Raw genomic sequence first — 22364 nt, 5'->3', positions numbered from 1 at the left:
AGGATCAAGGTGTAAGTGAATGAGTATAACAGCTTTTTAGTTCGTAAGTCAAAAAGAATGATAAAACAGCCTGTAAATTGTAACTATTATTTTCTATCTCAGGGTTTGGGTCGCATATTGTTACACCACGGATGATACCATAACTTAATAGAATGTACATTCACCCATGCTCATAAAATAAAGATACGTATTGATGCTATACACCAAGTTCCCACGTAATTGGCAGCAACGTCGATCATTGGCAAGAAATGAAACTAGCCAGCATTCTGAAAGAACAACTAATACCTTAGAAGGAAAAGTTTACATACCGCATTTAAAATTAGTTCTTTGATATCATCCACATTGCACGTCAGCTTTCCACAAACATCTGCTACTGCCACGCAATTTGGGGGCAGGATTCGATCAACTGCTATTTGAGCAAACATTTCCACCCTAGGAGAGTAAGTGTGGAGTGATAAGGCAAATTTCATTAGTGATACCTGGGAGGCAGTAATATAATTTTGGGCTTCGGCGAGGATGATTTCATACTGCCGCTTTTCTGACACTGAAATATAAGCGAAAGATAGAACTGTCATTGCCAGAAATTTGTAATAAGAAACTTTATTGTCCTCCACAGTTATAATTGGGAAAGATCGGCAAAGAGATGCAATATTCCCAATATACTCACACTCATGGAATTTCTCGTATTTTTCATGAGAAATAGCATCAACAAATGTCCAGAATATTTCAGGTTTTTCTTCAGCTAAATATTCACTGGCTTCTAATTCAATCGGCGCTGCGGGCCATTTAGCATCGATAAAAGTGGTAACGGATTTCGGTTTTTGTTTACCAGCAGCACGCGATGATGCCAAGAGAGCAAGCAGTAGCAAGGGAAATCCAATATTCCACATATTGCCTAACAATTGATCCTGCGGATTAAAAAACACACTCAAGTTCATTACTCAAAAAACTGGCTGACCAGAAATCGTACTTGCCAAATATAATGAAAATGAATACAATAATTGGATTAGAAACGTTGCACCTTGCAGGACAAAATGACTTACCAATACGTAGTTATGAACGTTCCTGAACTGCACTTTAACCTTACACACATATAAAAAGACTGCGTAATTTAAAATGGAAAGAACCAACTCATTTTCTCGTATTTTTCTAACTCTTCGTTTACCTAAATTACAAAATGTACTTTAAATACTTTTCACAAATCCTTCCCTATCGGCTCTCCCATTGCAGCCAATCACATTAAGCCGTGTATGAACACATGAAACTCGACCCGAAAAAATGAGTCGTGAAATTCGTGTGTTTTTTCGTAATCGAAATTCAACTATCTCATGTTAACGTCTGCGCTACAGCTTCTACTGCTATGACCAACATCAGAATGTAGAATGCATGGGAGTTTTCAAATGATAACTTATCTTTCAAAAAACTTCGATCTTTGCAGTTCTATTGTAGAATACCAATAGGATCAAAGAGTGTTATGTGGCCCAGCCATTAGCAAAGGCAATTCTTGCCTCTTTTATCACGAGATATAGGAAAGGGAAGAATTAGGATTGCTTGTTACCGATATTCAAAATGACATATAAATGCATTATAATTGTCATGCTAACTTTCAATGTTCTTCAAACGCATTGTGGAATTCCTTCGGTACATAGCCTAACACGATGTCAACCTTGTAATATTTCCTTCCTCGTTCAATTCAAATATTTTATATTCTCTCAAGATGATTTTTCATAATTTTCCCCTATCCATCGTCGTCTCCAGGTCCATTTTTGTTGACAATCGGTAAGAGTGTTGTTCCTAACGCATGCACGGAAAACTAATCATGCCGAGCCAAAATTTGTGCGGAAATGGATATTTTTTCCGAAGTTCCATTCTGGCATTACCCCGAGTTATACTTTAATTGCTGAAGAAACGGGCTTTGTCTTTGAAGTATAGTCCTTGTCATAACATATGTTAAGCGTTGCGTTCGTTACTTGCGTTAATGGTACAAAATTTATCGGGTGGTAATCCTAGACAACATAATATATGTCGGTTATCAAGTGATACAGTGGATTGTTCATGACATCAAGGTTACTGATCTCACGGCTAGCTGCCTCGTCGTGCTGCACCATGGCTGATCCAAGTCGGAGAGTTCTTTCCATTCAGAGCCACGTCGTTTCTGGTTATGTGGGAAATAAGAGTGCATCATTCCCTCTACAGGTACCGCATATTCAAGTGAAAATAAGAGTTGTCATTCCTGTGTGGTTCAAATGACCGAAAATGTGTAATTCTGCAGGTACTTGGATTCGAAATCGATGCAATCAACTCTGTTCAGTTTTCAAACCATACAGGATATGGATATTGGAAGGGCCAAGTATTAAATGATAGTGAATTAAGTGAGCTCATTTTTACTATTGACTAGAAATTTTTTATGAATCATGACAATGCTAATTATCATAGATATTAAACCTTTGGAAATACAATTTCAGTGGACTTATTCGAAGGACTTAAACGTAATGGCTTGGATAAATACAGCCATCTTTTGACGGGGTACATAGGTTCAGCATCATTTCTAAGTAAAGTGGTGGATCTGGTGCAACACCTACGTCAAGTGTATCCGGATCTAGTTTATGGTAACATTTTTATATGGCGTTATGCCTGAGTTGGTTTTTGAGGATTTATTTACAGCGTGAAATTAAGTAACCTTATCATTTCAGTGTGCGACCCTGTACTAGGTGATAATGGATTCTTGTATGTACCTAAAGAACTTGTTCCGATATATCGCGACAATATTATACCGTTGGCAAATATTGTCACTCCGAACCAGTTTGAGGCAGAGTGAGTGTTTTATTATTATTTTCGTTTGCATAGCAATTGGCTAAATAAGTTATGTTCATGTGAACATAACTTACTTAATATCTCTTTTTACCGCAGAAATTTCGGCATATCCACATTTTCTATTTATTTACTTAATTTTAGATGAAAATATCGTTAAATACTCTCAAGAAAAATAAACGCTACGCACATTTGTGTAAATACCAAATGGCGAATTATTAAATGTATCACATACTATTTTCTACGTTTATTTATAATGCTTAATTTGTTTATATCCTAATTTGCAGCGCCCATTATTTATAATTTAAGTTTACATAGGCATTGTCTCAATGCAGACATAATACTCTGTAAATTTAATTTTGTAGAATGTATGATTAAAAGTTCAATTAATATTGATAAGCAAAGTGCACGTTAATGTTATTTATGCCACATTTACACCTGCATTACTTACTGTGTTGCAGCTTTATGCATCATGTGTAATAATGAAAATACAGTTTATCAGTATTCGACCTGGAAACAACCTTATTATCACTTTTTCATATGATAGATTAAGTAATTCTGTGCTCCGTGATAACCCTTCTTGCCAGTACTTTCGCTTATCAGAAGTAATGATCGATGGAGGGCAAGTGACCCAACCCAAGCCGAACACTTAAGAGGACAACTGGTTAGTACTATTGGCTGAAATGAATATTTCAGGTTATTAACTGGAGAGAAGATACATAATCTGGAAGATGCAAGAAGGTGTATCAATCTTCTGCATGCTAAGGGCTGTGAAACAATTGTACTTTCTTCAACAGACCTTGGATCTGATGATCATCTCTTAGCAGTTGCCAGCAGTGTGGTTGGTAAGGGAATCAACTGATATTTTATGATAATAGAGATACGATATTCTTATTTAATATGCAACACATGCATAATGGATATACATGCATAGCTGTCTGACTGGATATCTATCAACACAGTCATGGATAAAGTAGGTTTGTGAGATTGAAGAATCGCTAAATGTAGTGTTGGATGTTATGTTTTGTTAGAAGAGGTAAGAGAATAATTGCTGGGCTGTTGCATAGCCTTTGGCCCACCAAAACCTATCTCAACTGGGAGAAAGGGAAATATAAAAATATTATGCATCTACATCCTCTATGACATGCATGACAGAAAATGTAGGTGTAATGAAATCCCGTTTATATCTAAGCGAAAGGCTGGTCCCCTCAAACTTGTTTTAAACGAGTCTTACTCTACTTCCTTCATCCCTTCATTCTCTCCCTTCCCTTCCTCATTTGCCCATACATTCTCCCCTCTTTCAGCGTCTCATTGCCAATCAAATCCCTCTGAATCCATCTTTCTCCTGCCTCCTCTGGATTTTGCGCGTACATAAATTCTTGCCAGCACACACAAGGCCACCATGATGGATCACACTGCCTGCGTTTTAGGGAATTTATGTCTTTCAATGAAATTTATTTTTTTGTGATAGGTGAGAAAATGTTTGCAACCATCAAAATTCCTCGCTTCCCACATAACTTTACTGGTACTGGTGACCTATTTGCATCACTGTTGCTGGCATGGATGTCATTGACCAATAAGGATCTGAAGGTTTCACTGGAGAAGACTATTGCCACCATGCAGGGCGTTCTTAAGAGAACTCTGGAGTTTGGGAAGAGTAAGTATTTGTTTGTTTTGCAAGTCCAAATCACAGAGCACCTGTCATAGGCGAATGTCTCTCAGTCCAAGTATACAGCAATTATTGTTTTTCTTTCTTGATATCCATCCTTGGCATAATGTATTGAAATATTTGCAAACTATGAATAAACCATGCAATGTAGTGCACAGCCAAGCCTTTATTTGATGTCGAGCATCCAAATCACCCGTTTTAATTTCTCCACTTATGGCAGTGACTGCCTAAGCACCCATTTGAATTTTGCTGCTCATAAACACTACTGGCAGTGGGCCCATTCACAGTTGACCAACTCCCAGGAGCATATCTCATGAAGTTAAAAACTTCCAAATATTCTTCCTATGCCCAAGATAGGCTGTTTAGAGATCATGAACTTGGGAGAGTTGTAATTTATGCTTGGGCGTAATATTCCATTGTTGGATGTTGTTTTCTCAATATGCTTTATCAATCAAAGTGAAGTGGTAAAAAGAGGGCAAGGAAAAATGTATGGAGAACATCGTATGTCTAATTACAAGAAACTGTGGGAGATGCCGGGACAGTAACTTTTTGAAGGAGTCATCCTGCATTGCAATGCATTAATATGCATTACAATGTAATAGTTGCAGAGTGTAAAAATCAATCACCTTGACTGGGATCCAAACCTGTATACCTCAATGTCCAGCTGAGTGCTTTATTCAAGTTATGTCCCAAGGTGTCCTCTTACACTCTTGGGGGCTTTAAAGGAAAGAAGATGTTGTGATGAAATGCGGTGCATATTTCACAGGCATTCATGGTTGTGTGCAAAATTTTGGAGCGCAAGAGAATGCTTCGACAGCTTAACTGGCCAGAGCACTTGGTTGGACATCGAGAGATCTGGGTTTGACTCTGTCTAGGCGAATCATTTTACACTTTGCAATTGCTGCATTGCAATCATATGTCTAATTTATTTAAAGATAACTAACCACTCTCACCTTTTGTACTATTTTTTCAAAATGGTTGTGTTGCTTCACGCAGCCATCAAAAATGACAGTATAAATGTTTGTTGGTACCTAAGAAACATGTTTGATATGTGTATGTAGCATGTCACATTGATTCCAAGTATTCTGGACGAACAAAATAAAATTACTACGAGAGTTCGAATACAAATGATAGTGATAAATAAGAAATGAAGTCATAACAGTGTACATAGGATTAAAATTATTTATCTACAGAGAGAGAGACATGAATTCATCCACAGTATTGATGTTCACACAGGAGCTGATGAAGTTTAGGCTTAAATGACAACAAAGTTCTATTTCCCTCAGTTTTTTATGCTAAAATTTCAGGAATTTCACTCCAGCATAACATGGGTTCTAAGCCAACATAGCAGAGTTGTGCATAGTTATCCTCAAGTCATTACAGCCTCTTGTGTTGTGTCTATGAACAGTCTGTGCATGTAATTGGCTCACTGGCAATATTTCATTAAAAAATAATCTCCCCTCGCATATGGCTTCCAAACCCAAACTAATTGATTTTGAAATTGAAGACTAATTCATTACTGGCCGTGATTCAGATTTGAATGAAGAGCCAATTTTGATGTGGATTGTGAAGAAGGTGACCTTCAAGAGGAAAGCATCAGGGGGATGGGATCTATTGATCTTTCAAGCATACTAGTGATTGGAAATTCTTTCCTGCTAACATTTAAAACACTGTACCTTGTGATATGTCTTTGGCCTCAACCATTCTGCAAACTTTGGTTTCTCTATCACTCAAAATCATATTTTGTTTAATCACAGCATGAAACTCGTTTTTTTTTCATTTTTCTAAATAAGCATAAGTATGTTGCTTCAGTCGACTATGAAAATGAAACCACATAGATATCCCTGAAATATTAGCAGCAGTCTAGTGAGAGATGATAGTTATTTAAAGCAAACCTTTCCTGATACTAAGAGTACCATCTCTTGGATATTCCAAGGAATCACTGAATGACCCTCGTAGATAGTTATGTACTTGGACATCATAAAAAATCAGGGACTTATATCTGATATGAAAGGACTAGTTTAATTGCATTTTTGTTTAATTTAGTGATTATTAAGGCCTTAATTTTATGGGCAATGCTTTCTCAACCAGTGAGTTATATTGCAGGGGATGAGGGCAATTTGAAAACACTCTCTCCGCTTTTCATTGGTAATTGTGATGAAAATAAGTTAAAGAGTGTGGGAATCACTTTTATTAACAGTTTCATCTCTTCATCCAGCGTGTCTAACTGAAGTAAAATGGCTTGAATGGAATGCTATTGTTTGTCCCTTGGCCTTTGAGTCAAAATTCTATTGACGTGAAGTGAACTTTGCGTCAAATGAACTGAATGCTGGAATCACAAAAAGTGATCATTAAAAGATGACTGATGATTAATTTTCAATTGGTTCATGGGGATTACGTTGTGTGCATTATAACGTTTCCAGTGTGTACTTTATTGAATTTCAACTGGGTTTTTTATTTACAGGCAAGACGCCAGATGGCGGAAACATAGCCAAGGCCCACTTAGAATTGAGACTGATTCAAAGCAAAGGCGACATTGAGAACCCAAAGCCAACAATCGTTGCAGAAATACATTCATAATAATGGTTGGAAAATAATACATAATGTACAAAACAACTAATATTAAAGTACAAATTATAATTTCAGAGAAATTCATTTACAGAATGAAAGGTTTATTCTGTAGAAAATTTAATCGCCTTTTTTTTCAATGGATGTCTTTACTTCATGTATAACCTCAGTTGCTAGTCTAACAAAGAACAATTAGCCTACGAGCAGTGCCATGTGCCCTTAAAATGGTTGGTGTGGATCTGTAGAAGATCCCATGTGGTGACAGTGGTGATCATCATTAGTGGCATATTAAGGCATATTTTTAGCATCCATTATTTTTATATAAATACATAAACAGTAGTATTGTCAAATTTGTTTTCCCAGGAATCAATATTACAGTTAGGAGGCACATAATTAAAAGTACAAACATGTAAAAATGGTAATATCTATGGAAAATACTGTGCACACACAGATTGAAATCATAATAAATCATTGGCCTGTGAATTTCTAAACAATATAGAAGCATTTACTCAGAGTAATGCTTTTATTTTACTCTTGAAAACAGAAATATGCTCACAGGAGTTTTCTCTTTAGGAAGTTTCTTATACAGATTTAAATGTATAAATTTAGAATCCATTGAAATTTTTTTCATTCAGACATGTATGACATTCAAGTCCCTTTAGGTGTCTAAAAACATGAGTGTTTTTACTGTTTATTTCTAGGAGAGAGTCTTCCCCTTAGATTTGTCTGTATTTGCATTCAGACAGTTCTCCTCACACCTTTACATAACTGCTGACTTGTAAATGTGGCCAGATTAATTAAGTTGCCATGGTAAGGGGAAGGATGTAAGGTTGAAATAGGTGTCATCTGGGAATAAGCCTGCATGTTTATCTCTTGCATTGGAGACCAAACTATGAGAGTCATTAATATGAGGGCGGTTCAGTAAGTACCCGTGTTTGACAACAAAGGGCGTTCCTGAGGGAAGTTTATGTTATCATCGTGTGCTGCCATCTATCAAACAATGGTGAAACAAATTTCAGACTGATTTAAAGGTTAGTTTGGATTTGGCAGCCATTCGAGTAAGACGTGTTTCGTGATTTTTGCTAAGATTGAAAAAGAGCAGTATCGTTCAGTAATTCGCTTTTTGTTTTTGGATGGGAAGAAATGTGAGGAGATAAAAGCAAAGTTGGATGCTATTTATGGGGACACTTCACCATCTATGACCACAGTTAGATATTGGTTCAATGAATTTCAACGTGGGCGAACATCTGTTTTTGATGAGGAGCGACCAGGACGCCCGGCAGACGTGGTTACCGAGGTCGGATTCATTCATTCATTCTATAACCAGGTACCCAACTAAAACACTTTCCAATAGAAGCAGCCCATCCTCGGAGAAGAGAGAATTTAGATGAAATATTCAAGGCAGATGAATGTGATGTTGACTATGTGTCAAATAGTGAAGACAATGAATATTTTACTCAGAGTGAGGGGGCAGATTCGGATTGTGATAATGCTGGTAATTTCTATTGTGCACGACAATAATGATGGTATATTATGTATTACATTGTATATGTTGCGTATATTTTTAGGAGAAGTTGATGAGAATGCACTCAATGAAGATGAAGAAAGTGAAATAGAACTGACAGTTAGTGGGTCAGGAATGAAAGCAAAAGATGGTACTCGGTGGGCTGAGGTACCAGCAAGCTACCTTCAAGTTGCAAGGCATAATGTTGTGCGACAGATATGGACCTAATAGGAACACCAACATTCTGTCAATTCTCGACACATTCACATTATTTTTCACTCTGGAAAAGGCTGATATCATTGTATGTCATATGAATAAAAAAGCAAGCTCAACATATGTAGCATATAATGAAAAAAAACCAGGGAAATTACCACTCCTGTGAAAAGATTTTGAGCATCAGGGATTTTATGCATTCCCGGCTATTCTGATAACCTCTGGTGCCAATAACCCAAATACTCACAATGGAAGGGAAATGTGGAAGTCGTTGTCATATCCATTGTATCGTGCAGCAATGGGGATCAGTCGCTTCTGGAGCATCGGGAGTTTTATTTATTTTCATGATGCCAATACTGGTGCTCAGCGCATAGAGAGTGATGAGGCTGCTTCAATGCGAGAGACCTTTGGACAATGCTCAATAGTAATTTGGCAAAACATTATAAGCCAACAGGGCACCTGACAATCGGCGAGCCACTTTTTGCATACCGGGGTCGAATTAAATTCACTCGATATATTCCGTCAAAGCCAGCCAAGTGTGGAATCAAAGTATGGTGGATATGTGATGCTGAAAATTTGAATCCGCTCGCTGGACAGCTTTACACTGGAAAATCGAGTGCCGGGTGCGAGCAAAACATAGGTGAGAGAGTTTTCAAAGACTTGGTGGCACCGTATAAGGGATCTGGTAGAAATATTACAATGGATAATTACTTCACTGCTCTGCCATTGGCAAAATATTTACTATCCTGGGATTTAAAAATTGTTGGCACTTGGAAGAAAAATGAGCCGTAAATTCCACCAGTAATGGTTGCATTGAAAACACAATAAGAATTATCCACTTTGTTTGGCTTTCATGAAAAAGTAACCATGTGCAGTTATGTGCCAAAAAAACAAGACAGTAATTTTACTATCATCAATGCATCAGGACGCAAAGATTGGTGATGGCTCAAAGAAAAAACCCACGATTATTGAATTGTATAACTGGCCAGGAGCTGGAGTGGACACGATAGATAAAATGCTTGGTAGATATACTACAAAAAGATCAACTGGCAGGTGGCCTCTAGCATTTTTCTACAATATTCTCGATATCACCTGCCTTGCAACATATATTCCTTATAATAAGAATAATAAATAGCTCTCGAAAAAAACTTATAAACGACAATTATTTTATCGGCAACTGGGCAGAGAGCTGTCTACTCTCTTCGTCAAAAATTGTATAAATCATGAAGCATTTCATAACCAAAGTGGCGATTGAAAGTTTTTTGGGTCAAGCCATAAATCCACTTGCGCAGCCAACGATGGGGAAGCCTCAGGCACCGTTAGATTCAACCGGAAGGAAAAAGATTACTGGGTACATGCCATAATTGTCTACAGAGCGAATTCAAGAAACGTTGCAAAACTCAAAAAGTGCTGTTAGGTATGCGAGTTCCCTGTTTGTGATGAAAAATATATAACAACTACGATATGTAAGGAGTGTGCGAAACAATTAAATGTTTGTTATTTATAATAATTGAATGCTAGTTTTCTTTGCATAGAACTGTATAATTACAAGTAAAAGAAAAAATAACTAAAGTGAAAAAAAGTAATGATGTTTTTTACCTACTATCTTTACTATTGTTTGCACTAAAAATTGCTTAAATGAAGGAAATTACAAACGATATTCGTGATTATTTATTCGAAACTTAGGTTACATTAACACTTTGATAGACGGTCCCTTTAGTGTGCATAAACCTGGCTTTCATACTCAAAGACCTTAGTGGGTACCCGGTCATGACAGAGTGGGTATTAAGTTTGATAGTTAATAACTGTTATTGAATCATTGATTGCAAAAACATTTTACAAAAAATTGGTGTGGAACTATTTTAATTTTGGTCATCCAGGCAGTCGTACAATTTTTTTGAGAGAAAGTCAATTAATTCTATCTGCAAAGTTGAAATGGATACCCTGTTATGGACCAGGCGGTTAAATTCCCCTCATCAAGTGCCTCATGGGCCCATACCATCCAATATAGTGACATACATCAATCTGCCTAAAACCCTGTCATGAGAGAGAATTATGCTATTGTCTTGGTAAGGTAGGGAACAAAAATTCTGCTGACATTGATGGTATGTCAGGCAAATTATTGAAAGACTGGGGAGACCTTATCGTAGTCTATTGCTAAGGCTCTTGAAGCAGCCCTTAGCTGAGGGCATTAATCAGAATACCTTTAAAATGGCGAAGGTTATTCCAGTCTACAAGAATAAAGGATTTAAATAATTACAGGCCCAAATAATAATTTCCCAATTTGGTAAAATTCTTGAGCATGTTTTCTATAAAAGACTGTTAGAATATCTTGAAAGTCAAAATGTGCTACCTGTCATCAGTTTGGTTTCCGCAAGGGGAAGTCAATAAATCTTGCTATTTTTCTTTGATAAGAGCAAAGTATTTGATGCCATTAATTGCAGTAAGTGAATCTCAAAATGCGAGCTGTTGATTGTCTGGGGAGCTTTAAGCTGGTTGAAGTCCTATGTTGATGGTTGGTACAGAAAGGTAGCCTAACAAAGTGATCGGAATCACCTCTTCACCCCTCGGGAGGTAGTCAGAGGAGTACCTCAGGGATCAGTGCTTGGCCCTGTATTGTTTTTTATGTTTATTAATGATCTTCCTGGGCAGCTGCACATTAGTGGTGCTAAAATATGTGTTATGTATGCTGACGATGTGAGTGTAATGACATCGAATAAACATTTACGTGGTCAAGCTGTGGCTGGTGAATCGTTCCCGAATGTATGACTACATGGAGTGAAGACAATAATTTGGTTCTGAGCATTGAAAAACTCAAGTAATGGTTTTCTCTACTTCACACAGCACAACTGACATTAAAATGGTAGTCACTTCAATACACTTAATAATTTAAGGCTCCTAGGACATCATGTTGATGGTAACCTGTAATGGAATTCCCATGTAATGCACCTAATTTAAAAGCAAAATAAAGTAATAAAGAATGGATAGTAGCAATTTTCCACTAGATAAGGTTAATTGTATGACCAGGTTTTGATGTATCATCCTCAGGTAACTAATGAATTCAAGTGCCGTCTTACGTACATTTTTGAATCCCAGGAGGGAGGGTTGGTTATGGTAGGAAAGGAGGGATTGGGGGGAGAGGAATGTCGGCCAGCCAACCAATAGAATGCGATATACAAAGTTTGAAAGTGTTCCTACTGCCTGGTTGTGTAAAAACAAACAATGCCTTCGATAATACACAGAAGAGTGTTGTTTACGTGATTTATTGCAATTGAATCTGTATTTTTGTTGTTGTATTTTGCACCGCATTGGGTTGTTGGCCAACCTTCCCCTTTCCCTCCTTTCCTACCACATCCACCCCTCCTACTGGGATGCAAAACTGTATGGAAGGCGGCACTTGATTTCATGTTGTTACCTGAAGATGATGTAATACATTGAAACTCAGTCTTACAATTAAACTTATCTTGTGGAAAATAGCTACTATCTGTTTTTTATTATGTTCAAATTCCACCACATTATGCCTGAAACTACTGAATTTGTTAGAAGGCTGAATTCTGTGTACTACTTACTCTCCATCATAAGACATTAAGTAAGCCAGAATGTATTAATTACATTGTATTATAGATTATTTTATTCAAGAATTAGGTTTGGCACTGCATTGTGAAGTCTGCCATCTCACCTTCTCAGTGTATTGTAGATGCAGAAAAAGATGGTTAGAGTGTTGTGTAACCAAAACTATTTTGCCCACTGTTGACATATTTTCAAAAAATTAAAATTATCATCTGCACCTTATGTATATATTTATCTGTATTACTTGTGAAACAGTATAGTGCTGATTTTGAAATGAACAATAGCATCTACTTGTATGATACCAGATAATGTAATAACTTACATGTAAAGCCAACCAATTTACATGTGTAAGGGTAAAGTTCCCCTATGTAAAGGTAATAAACCACAAATGAGTTTGTATAGGCCAATATCCTTACTAAATCAATATGGGATAATTTTGCTAAACAAATTTTTACAATTGGCTAGTGTGCTACTTGAAAACCCGCAATATACTATCTACCTCTCAATATGGCTTTTGGAAATCAATAGCTACTTCCACTGCCTCATATAAAGCTCTCGATGAAATATTGTCTGATCTGGGCTACCAATCTGTATCTGCAGCATGCTTCTTTAAGTTCTCCAAGGATTTTGACCATATTAACCATCGCCTATGATTGTCAAAACTCTCTAGCTTTGGCATAAAAGGTTTAGCCTTTGATTAGATCAAATTGTATTTAAATGATAGACAGCAATGTGTTTCCCTATACAAAAATGGGATGTGATATATATCACCTCCCAAGCTTATCAAATGTGGTGTCCACCGGGGCTCTGTCCTGAGACCGTTTCTTTTCCTCTTGTACATTAATGACCTCCCAGGAAGATTAAATCCCTTGCCTGGTATACTCCTAGTGCCCTATGCTGATGACACCGATGTTCTGTCAGTCAGTGTCAGCCTCCTATATTAATAACCTGCTGTCTAAGTCAATCTATGCTACACTTCTACAAGAGGAGTGGTGCAAGCAAAACTCCCTCTCCCTAAATGTGATATAAATCAAGCTTAGTATAACCCACTAACAAAAACAAGACAAAAGCTAGCATCACTATCAATATTGATGGGAAATTGATCCCAAAAAATACCATTTCTTGCTTCCAGAGCATTGAAAAAATAGTATATTATCTTGGAATGATCATATGAGCAATTTATTTTATAAATTAGCTGTATTGGTTTTCTCATCAGAGTGATCAGGCACACCGTTAGTATTGATGTGCTATCAGCTGTGTATTATGGTTATTTCTGTGCACATTTTATACACAGTGCCATTTTCAGGGGTTTCTCCCCAGAAGCCAGTTCAATATTTAGTCAATTGCTATTACATTTTGATATATTTCATCAGTGATAACTTGTGATTGGCAGCTGTTTTACATGTAAAGGTGTGTATGAAGCGTTACAGTGTGTTTTTTAAATTTTATCTGGGTTCGACTGCTATATTTTATTAAAAAGTATATTTTTATTTATTGTTCTAATTCTATTTTCTGAAAATCTTTATGTCTATGTTCTATGTTATATGCCTGACTGGCGGAATAATGAAATAAATAATGCCTTTTATTCTAACAATTACATTAGAGGTAATTACTATTAGCCTGGATCACAAATATATCCTTAAATCAATGATCATTGATAACTGGTACCTATTATGGAGATGAGGATACAAACAATTCATAGTATTTGGATAATCATTTTCCACATCTTTGGCCGATAAAAACAAATGCATATATAATAATAATCCTTGATTCATTTTGAAAAATAGTACACCTATATCAAATGTCGTCAATATAAATATCATTTAACATATAAAAGTAAGTTCTTAAATGTTATGAAGATTGTCACAAAAGAACTCATAAAATGGGTGAGCAAGTAACCAGGCAACGACCTTATTCTTGTAACTCTGGATACCGTCTGATTTCAACTGAGTTGGCAGATAGTTATACAGTCGTATGTTCAATGAAATGTGTTGTAAGTTAACGACAATCTACAATAAGGAGTAATAAGATTTCATTTGCCTCTTATGGAGTATGGATGTTAGATCTTAATTGGTAAGTTTCTAGATTAGCTTTCACATGAATCAGAGCCTTAAAGATATATAAACTAAATACAGTCATGATTCCATACCTAATAAAAAAAGGTTTGCAGGAATCACGTGGTGGTATATTAGCAAGAGAGCAAATAGCTCTTTTTGTAGTAGCAAAATTTGTTTAACATGTGGGGAATGACCCCATAACTCAACACCATTATTCAAATGCATTGAAAAAAGGCATGGTGAAGTGTTAAACGATACTCATTTGAAATGAAAAAGTTGAGCTTTCTTAAGATATAAACACTTAATCATCAGTTACTCTTGTCCAAATTAGGACACTATGGCATCAGAGGTATCCCTTATAACTGGATCAAATCTTGCCTCAGCGCAAGGCACCAACAGGTTATTTTGTCAAAGAACGGTACTAATTTTACTTCTCCTAGTAAAGAAGTTACATTAGGTGTACCCCAAGGCTCAGTCTTGGGCCCTATCCTATTTTTACTTTACATTAATGACTTACCAAAAGTTCTGCAGTCAGTTCCAGGAGCCGAGCCAATTTTATATGCTGATGACACTAACGTAATTGTACCAGCACCATCGTTAAACAACTTGACCTTGACAGCAGCTAGAGTTTCCGAACTTCTTTGTGAATGGTGTTCACAAAATTATCTGAAACTCAACCCTGACAAGTCTGGACTCATATACTTCTCTAATAAAAATAAAGCCCCTGCTTCATTGGCCATTGACCTAGGGGGAACGTGTGTACCTCAAATTTCTAGATCCAAGTTTTTGGGAGTTGTTATAAATAAAAATTTATCATGGGATGAACACATATGCAATCTTCGTAGCAGGTTAAATTCCATTTGCTTTCTTATTAGAAGTATTAGGAAATCTGTAAGCCTTGATATCTTACTTTCAATTTATTACGGAGAATTTTATTCTTTAATTATCTATAGTATTCTGTTCTGGGGTTCTTCCCCTCATTCTGATTCAATTTTTAAAGCTCAAAAATGTTTAATACGATTAATATGCAATGCTCCCTACAATGCACCTTGTCTTTCCTTCTTCAAAAGGTTAAATATTCTGACTGTTCCATGTATTTACATTTATGTCGTATGCATTTTCGCTAAAAGTAATATATCCAATTATATGACAAATGACAACGTTCATTGCCACCAAACCAGAGCCTGCAGAGACCTGCATCAAACTTATTGCAGGACTTTAAATACATCCCTGGGGCCTAAATCAATGGGCCTCCTTGCACTGAACAGGCTCCCTTACGATTTTAAGTACGTAAAGGATCCAGTGCTGTTCAAAAAGAAATTAATATCATTTTTAAGGAAAGAACAGTTTTATTCTGTAATGGAATTCATGGAGAAAAAATAACCATACTGAATATGGAATATATTTTATGCAAAAAATTTATTATTGTGTCATGCTTTTCTGAATTTCATCATTGTTTAACATCTATATGTACATATGACGTGTCCTATACACTTATCTGATGTATCTATTACACTGTGTCAGTGTCTTCTGGGCAAATAAAGATTATTATTATTATTATTATTTACTCAGTTTATTACAGGTCTGCCTATCTACATGTACTAAGTAAATTTATCATAAAGAGTCACAAATGAACAAAATGAGGAAATAAAATTCGTAAATTGATATTAAAGAGTCGAATCGCTACACTTTTATTAATTAATAGCTTCCAGTAAAACTTAATTCCCTTCATCTCGTTAAGGTGAACTCGCATAACTTCATATAATAAATTGGGCGCCATTATCGCTTGCAGCGCCACACACTCCGAAACTTGTGAGGAATATTCTGGAACTCCATCCACCTTGTTACAAAAAATGATTGTTGAAAATGGCGGAAACGGAGGAGGAAAGTCAAGCTACTCCTTCGGAAAAGGCAGAAATGGTTACGGTAAAGCAGGAAAAGATATCGGACAGTCCGAACCCAGATACAAAAGCTTCAGCCGATAACGAAGATGTCGAATCAATGGAGGAACAACCGTTGGATATCGGGGAACATTATTTGGTGCGACGTTCAGACGATACTTGGCGTAAGTATTGCATTGTTAGCGTCATACTTGGTTAAATATTTGGGAAATTTCTTCTTCAATCGAATTTATTCATTTCAGATCCTGCTGAAATAATTCAAGCGAGGTATAATGAACAAGAGACTCACTATGAGTATTACGTCCACTATGAAGGCTACAACAGGCGTTTGGATGAGTGGGTGGCGAGGGATAGGCAAGTAATCCACCGGTCTAGATCAATGCCGTCTTCAAGATGGCATTACAATCGTATTGACAAGACGGTCTTCATATCTTAAAGTGAAATTAAGTGCGAATATGTGGTTGATGTTGTTTCGTTGCTACGACAAATGTAAATCTCCGGCGTTGATATAAATCTTCAGTTAATAGCTTTGTTGTGGGCAATATTAACCCACCTCCTTATGTCAAAATTCAATTATTTACTCAATTTTAAGAGATAACCAGTTATAGTGCAAAAATTAGCCTGTTTTAGTGGGCAATGCATTTCTCCGCCATCCCCCTAGGTTGCTGGAAAAATTCCCATAGTAATAATGTTCAATGATTTGGAAAATCTAAATTCAATACTGTAAAAATAAAGTTGAAATTGTCATTGAAATTAAATATGATTGTATCAATTCATAAACTTGGTATTACTAATGCAGGACTCTTAATAGAAATTAATTAGGAAAAGGTAGTCATGACCTTATTTGCCAGATAAATACTTTAATAATAATAATTCCCCAAGTCTATCTCTAAAAATTGAACTTATATAAACTATTGGTACTTTAAAGTGTACCTATTCAAGTAAAATATGAAATTGTTCGATGTCACATGGCATATTGTAATATAATGTTTCATATGTGACATGACGTGATGTAGCCTACTGTACTATGCAGCCTACTGTATACTGCTTGCAAATGCAAGTCACCTGATAATGTTGAACGTTGTTGAAAATTCAATACGTCAGGAGAGCAATGTAGTTTTTGGCTCTAGGGTCCTTCTGATATATTTCTGAGTTTGATGTTAAAATTACAAAATGCAACGATTTCCCTATCTCGCCAGTGTGACTCCATACTTTCACCACACTCTGAAATAGCAATTCTGTGTCATCAGAAGACATGCTGTATCAATGAGTTTTATCCTGCCACTCTTATTTCTATCTAAAACTGGCCATCATATTGTGCTTCAATGTATACATTGCTAATTAGTGTGACTCTTTGACCTTTCTTGCTTCACTATGGTGTTACACATAATTGAGTTTGTCTTCTTGACTTTTAAATTGTTATTCCATGGGATTTGGCCAGTTGGAAAGGCATGACCATTGTTCTTTTCCATTGCATAGACAACAATAGTTTCCCTGGAGTAAAGCTGCAGGAATCCAAATAGTTTCTTCGTAAAGGGATACTTGCAGAATGAAATCTTGCCCTTCAAACAAGAAATTTTGGGTCAGGGCCTGCCAGAATCAATAGTTTTTGTTATTTTCTCATCCTTCCAGGCAGTTGGATTTCATAGAAACTCCTTGATAAATGCTGTTTCCTTTGGCAACCATCATATGGCCCAAAATTGCTTTACACAAGCAATGAACTGATACATGGCGCATGATAAATTTTAATCTGTGGCAAGAAACATGTTAAATTAATCATGTCAGGTGTAACTGTGTGGCATTGTTCCATGATGAATTTTATCAAAATAAAATTTGATAAATCCACAAGAAAAATAAACTTCAATGCAATCCAGGTTTACTGCTTTATCTCCATTACTAGCTGAGGTTTCCATGGACAATTTTGAATGAGAACTATTTCTTGTGGCATGATGGGACCTAACTGTGTTTTAAGTGATTTTGCTATGCGAATGTCATTTTTTGTGTGTGCAGTGGCACTGTGAGACCATTGACATAGTTCATTGGAGCCTTAAACCAACGGAACCTAGCACCCAGTTCATGACCAAAATAGAGGAAGAAAGCTCCCTTAAATTTCTTGACTTAAAGATTTTGCGGACTGGGAGGAGTCTTTGGTTCAGTATCCTCAGGAAGGACTCAGCGACTGACCAAACAATTCATGCTTCATCCAGACACCATGTGTGACAGAAGCACACTGCCTTTTATTCACCCCTTTGTGGCCATTCCAATGTCACTAGAAAATTGGGATAGGGAGCTTTCAATAACCAAACAAATTGTCATCAGTGACAGATATCTGTTTGATCTGATACGTAAACTGTGTAGTAAAAAATTGGACAGGTTGGCCACCAGACAAATCTATGGTAGTTTAAGGACCAAAAAGTACAATGGAGAAAATTACCATACCTGGGTGACATTTCCTTAAAGTTGAGAAGACATTTCTCACAATTTAGGATTGTATTTTACCATAAAAGCAAATTGCAAAACATCGTATGCTCTACCTAAGACTAAGTTGAAGACAGAAGTGGTCTACAAATTGCAGTGTAGAGACTGTCCGGCCATGCATAACGGGCAAGCTGGGAGTAAGTTTAAAGAAAGGATTCACGAACATAATTATTTCTTCAAGAGGAATGATTCATCTTCTGTGTTCGCCTTACATCTACTGAAAAACTAACTTGCAAATGATTTCACCCCTCGGATAATTCGTTTTGAAAGCAAAGGAGCCAGACTGGACGTTCTTGAACATTATGAGATCCTTAAAAACTGTGGAGGGAACAACCTGTGGTGAATGGCGATGTGTTTTCCTCTCACAGTCCTCTCCTCAGGGTGGCGGGATGCATGGCTCTCAGTTCAGAGGATTCCACCCTGCCATGAGGATCTGCCTTTCTCCCTCCACGCCCTCACTGTGCCCCTGACTACCCAATTGGCAGCCAAGACTGCTGTTATAATCCTCCGTTTCCACCCAACCCATCCATCTCCCAATTTCTAACCCATCCCCTCAGCCAATGTATGTATACATACACCTGTTTGAGTTTAACTTCTTTGCCTGATGATGCTGCACTGCGGTGAAACCGAGGTCACATTAAAGTTAATTTTACATTTGTGCATTTACAAAGTTTTAGTTTGACATTATTCATTGCAAGAAACAGGGTTGAACTTCTTGCCTGACTGAAGAAGAGTCCTTAGCCTCAAACAGAACTCTGTGGTTATTTTCATGAAAAGCAAGTTGAGTTGCTTTCCTCATCTCAAAACAAAATAAACAATTAGCATGCATACTCTCGCTAGCCTTTTAAGCAAATCAGCCAAATGTAACCCAACCCACAACCCTCTCTCCTCGTGGCCAACACGTATTTAGGACTCTTTCCCAGTCTCTTCCTTGCCCATCCAAATGGGAACTGCCTTTGGCTGTGAAATGACCTCTGCTGAATTATTAATCAAAGAGCTGAATGTACTAATACTAGAATGGTTACAACACATTGGAACCTAAAATGTTTAGACTATTTTAGAATCTAGGAAATAAAATTGATTTAGTATTATTAATTTATTTTGTGGTTTACCAATATTGCATTTTTACATAGTTACAGATATGAGCAATTTTTCAGATAAATAAAAGCATCAAATTTATAAAATAGGAACCTTTTTTAAATTCATAGATATTAAAAAACCATATAAAGAAGCAAGAGCCATTTGTAGCCAGCTGGATGAAGGATTTTGCCTTGAATGGATATACTTTTGCCAGTAAATCTCTTTTCACTTTTTTAAGCAGTCCATAAAGTAGGATTTCAGAAGGTCTTCAAATTAGGCAACTGTGTTGCCGATGGCCTCTTTGTTCAACATGATTCATTTTCTGATGAGCCATTTATTCAAGTTTGGAAATGAAAAATATTCTCTGGGGCAAATGTGGTGGGTGTTGTAATGATTTGGACTTTAATTCCATAATTTTCACAATCGAAAGTTCACCAATAAGCATTGCAGGTCTCAATGGAATAGAAATTTGTTGCCAAATTACAATTTATTTTATTGATTTATTCGTTTAACCGGTGCAATATCGACACTCAATACTCCATTTATCATTTGTTTTTATTGCAAGTAATCAATTTTGCCAGGCAGTCACCTTTAGAAATCCACTGTTTTGGCCGCTCCCTTTTCTATGGTGGGTGGTAGTGTATCCGTGTGTTGTCCACAGTTTTCGACTGAGAAACTTGCCAGGGTAGTGATGGAGAAGTGCTGAACAAGCCTCCGAATCGAATGCACACTTATTCTCCCCTGAGAGCAAACGTGGCACCCATGTTGTCATGATTTCTTCCTTACCCAATTTTTGGTCAAAATTGAGAACACTGCACCTTGTGATGCCTGTGGCTTCAACTATTTTGTGGACTTAGATTCATTGATCACAAAACCATGTAGTGGATTTAGTCAATCATTTTTGATGAAGTCACTTCCGCTGGACGTCCTGAGCAAAGTTTATAATTTTTGGATGTTCAGTCAGATTTAAACTCATTTAGTCAATTTTAAACAATTGCAGACACAGGAGCAGATTTGACCTGAAGTTCATCCAATTTCAGCTTGGATCGATTTCTGAGTTAGGTCTTTTATGTGGAAGTGTGTAATCACGACACAAAACTCATTTTTTTCCAATTCTCTAAATAATCATAAATTTGTTGCTTCAATTGACTCAGAAAATGAAATAAAGTAATGGATATAGCTGAAACTTAAACAGCAGTCTAGTGAGAGATGAGGTTTACTAAAAGCAAACTTTTTCCAATACTACGAACGCCATACCTTGGATTTTGTGAGGAAATATTGAGGCCTGCGTATTTTCAAGTGCAGATCATAACTTTGTAGGATTCCTTTTTTAACTTGGGATTAAGAAGAAACCTTTTTCTCAGCATGAAATATGCTCTTTTTTTCTGTGCATCATTAACCCATTCACTACTTCGCGCAAACCAAGTACGTTTGCATAGTAGATTGCTGTGAGCGTGCTTTTCATCCTCTCTGTAATGAACTATCATACTTTAAAATTTTATTGAAATCATGCTCTTTAAAAATAAATTATTAAAAATTTTCCATTAAATAAACAAAGAATCTAGGTTCTTTTTATTGTTTTGATATTTTAAGTATTTAGATTATTTTAGAAATTAAAAAATAGTAACTTAGTGATTCCGCAGAAAACGTATTACGATACTATCACAATAAATTTTCTGTGTAATCTCAAAGGTACTATTTTTTCATTTCAAATATGAATCAATTCCATAAAGTTTCAACGGAAACCATCTATTTAGATTATTTTATTTTATCAGGAATAATAAAGGTTACGAAGATGCAATACCATCTCTTTTTGCCACACGTGAGAAGTATGACTCTGGGGAGTGAGCCAAAGGAAACGGTTAAACTAATGCAGGGTCAATTGTCAACAAATATGACTGATGGAGACTGCTAAAGAATGCATGCATAAAAGAAAATTCTGGCAAGACAATAAAATTGATGAAGTTTCTACAATTTAGTCTACCTAGTTTCAATTTTCTCCTCAAGAGTCTTCTCCATTCTATTTGTACAATGTAAAAGGGTAACGTGAATGCCCTATTCATTTATAATGTAGCAATTGTACATAGATGTGCTTAAAGGCCTGCAGAGGTGTGCAATACACTTAAGGTTTAAGGTGCAAGTACTGGATTATAGTGCAAATATGACTTTCTAAGGGACCATGGGATGAAAGAATTAATGCATTATATATGGTCCAATACAGTAAAAGGAATTATCTGCAATTAACTCATAATTTCACCTTTTGATTGCGCCTAATAATTTGGTGAAAAATGAAACTAGTACTGCTAGAAAATTAAGTTGTGGCCTTCATTAGTGTACTCTTTGATAAACGATATGTTTGAATGTGTTGCATGAAAGTGATTTTAGTTTAATCAGAGTTCATAAATTATGCCAGGGAATAAATAATGAGATCATTACTTATGTCGTTGTTGATCTGCATGAAATACAGGAAAAACTTGAAGGTGACCACTTGTAATTTATGCAAAATCCCCAAT

General features: G+C 36.4%; 3 protein-coding genes across 4 annotated transcripts in view; 2 read left to right on the top strand and 1 right to left on the bottom strand.

Annotated features, from left to right (window-relative positions):
• Uggt (UDP-glucose-glycoprotein glucosyltransferase) overlaps positions 1-1217 on the bottom strand; it is a 77073-nt gene extending 75856 nt beyond the window's left edge. Inside the window, exons 1-3 of the mRNA XM_071586971.1 lie at positions 1044-1217; positions 668-908; positions 309-544 (exon numbers count right to left, since the gene is read on the bottom strand). Coding sequence (XP_071443072.1) covers positions 309-544; positions 668-890 — 459 coding nt within the window. The 5' untranslated portion in view covers positions 891-908; positions 1044-1217. The remainder of the gene's footprint in view (positions 1-308; positions 545-667; positions 909-1043) is intronic.
• Positions 1218-1336: 119 nt separating this feature from the next.
• On the top strand, positions 1337-7170 carry Pdxk (pyridoxal kinase). Its single transcript, XM_071586972.1, has 7 exons — positions 1337-2196; positions 2273-2372; positions 2466-2609; positions 2694-2814; positions 3508-3656; positions 4283-4468; positions 6945-7170. The coding sequence occupies exons 1-7, from the start codon at positions 2056-2058 to the stop codon at positions 7058-7060; spliced, it is 957 nt and encodes a 318-aa protein (XP_071443073.1). The 5' UTR covers positions 1337-2055; the 3' UTR covers positions 7061-7170.
• Positions 7171-16245: 9075 nt separating this feature from the next.
• Positions 16246-22364, top strand: part of mof (males absent on the first) — a 134322-nt gene continuing 128203 nt past the window's right edge. For both annotated transcript variants that reach the window (XM_071586925.1, XM_071586924.1), the window contains exons 1-2: positions 16246-16457; positions 16536-16647. In XM_071586925.1, coding sequence (XP_071443026.1) covers positions 16259-16457; positions 16536-16647 — 311 coding nt within the window. In that variant the 5' untranslated portion in view covers positions 16246-16258. The remainder of the gene's footprint in view (positions 16458-16535; positions 16648-22364) is intronic.

This window comes from Hetaerina americana, unplaced genomic scaffold, assembly GCF_022747635.1.
Source record: "Hetaerina americana unplaced genomic scaffold, ioHetAmer1.1.p SCAF_28, whole genome shotgun sequence".
Taxonomy (NCBI): Eukaryota; Metazoa; Arthropoda; class Insecta; order Odonata; family Calopterygidae; genus Hetaerina; species Hetaerina americana.
This window is presented reverse-complemented; position numbering and strand designations above follow the sequence as displayed.

Bases quoted from the DNA above. Each gene is read 5' to 3' on its own strand.
- Pdxk (XM_071586972.1), top strand. From the start codon at position 2,056: ATGACATCAAGGTTACTGATCTCACGGCTAGCTGCCTCGTCGTGCTGC. The intron at 2,815-3,507 runs GTGAGTGTTTTA...TGAATATTTCAG, and splicing joins CCGAACCAGTTTGAGGCAGA to GTTATTAACTGGAGAGAAGA. The intron at 4,469-6,944 runs GTAAGTATTTGT...TTTTATTTACAG, and splicing joins AACTCTGGAGTTTGGGAAGA to GCAAGACGCCAGATGGCGGA.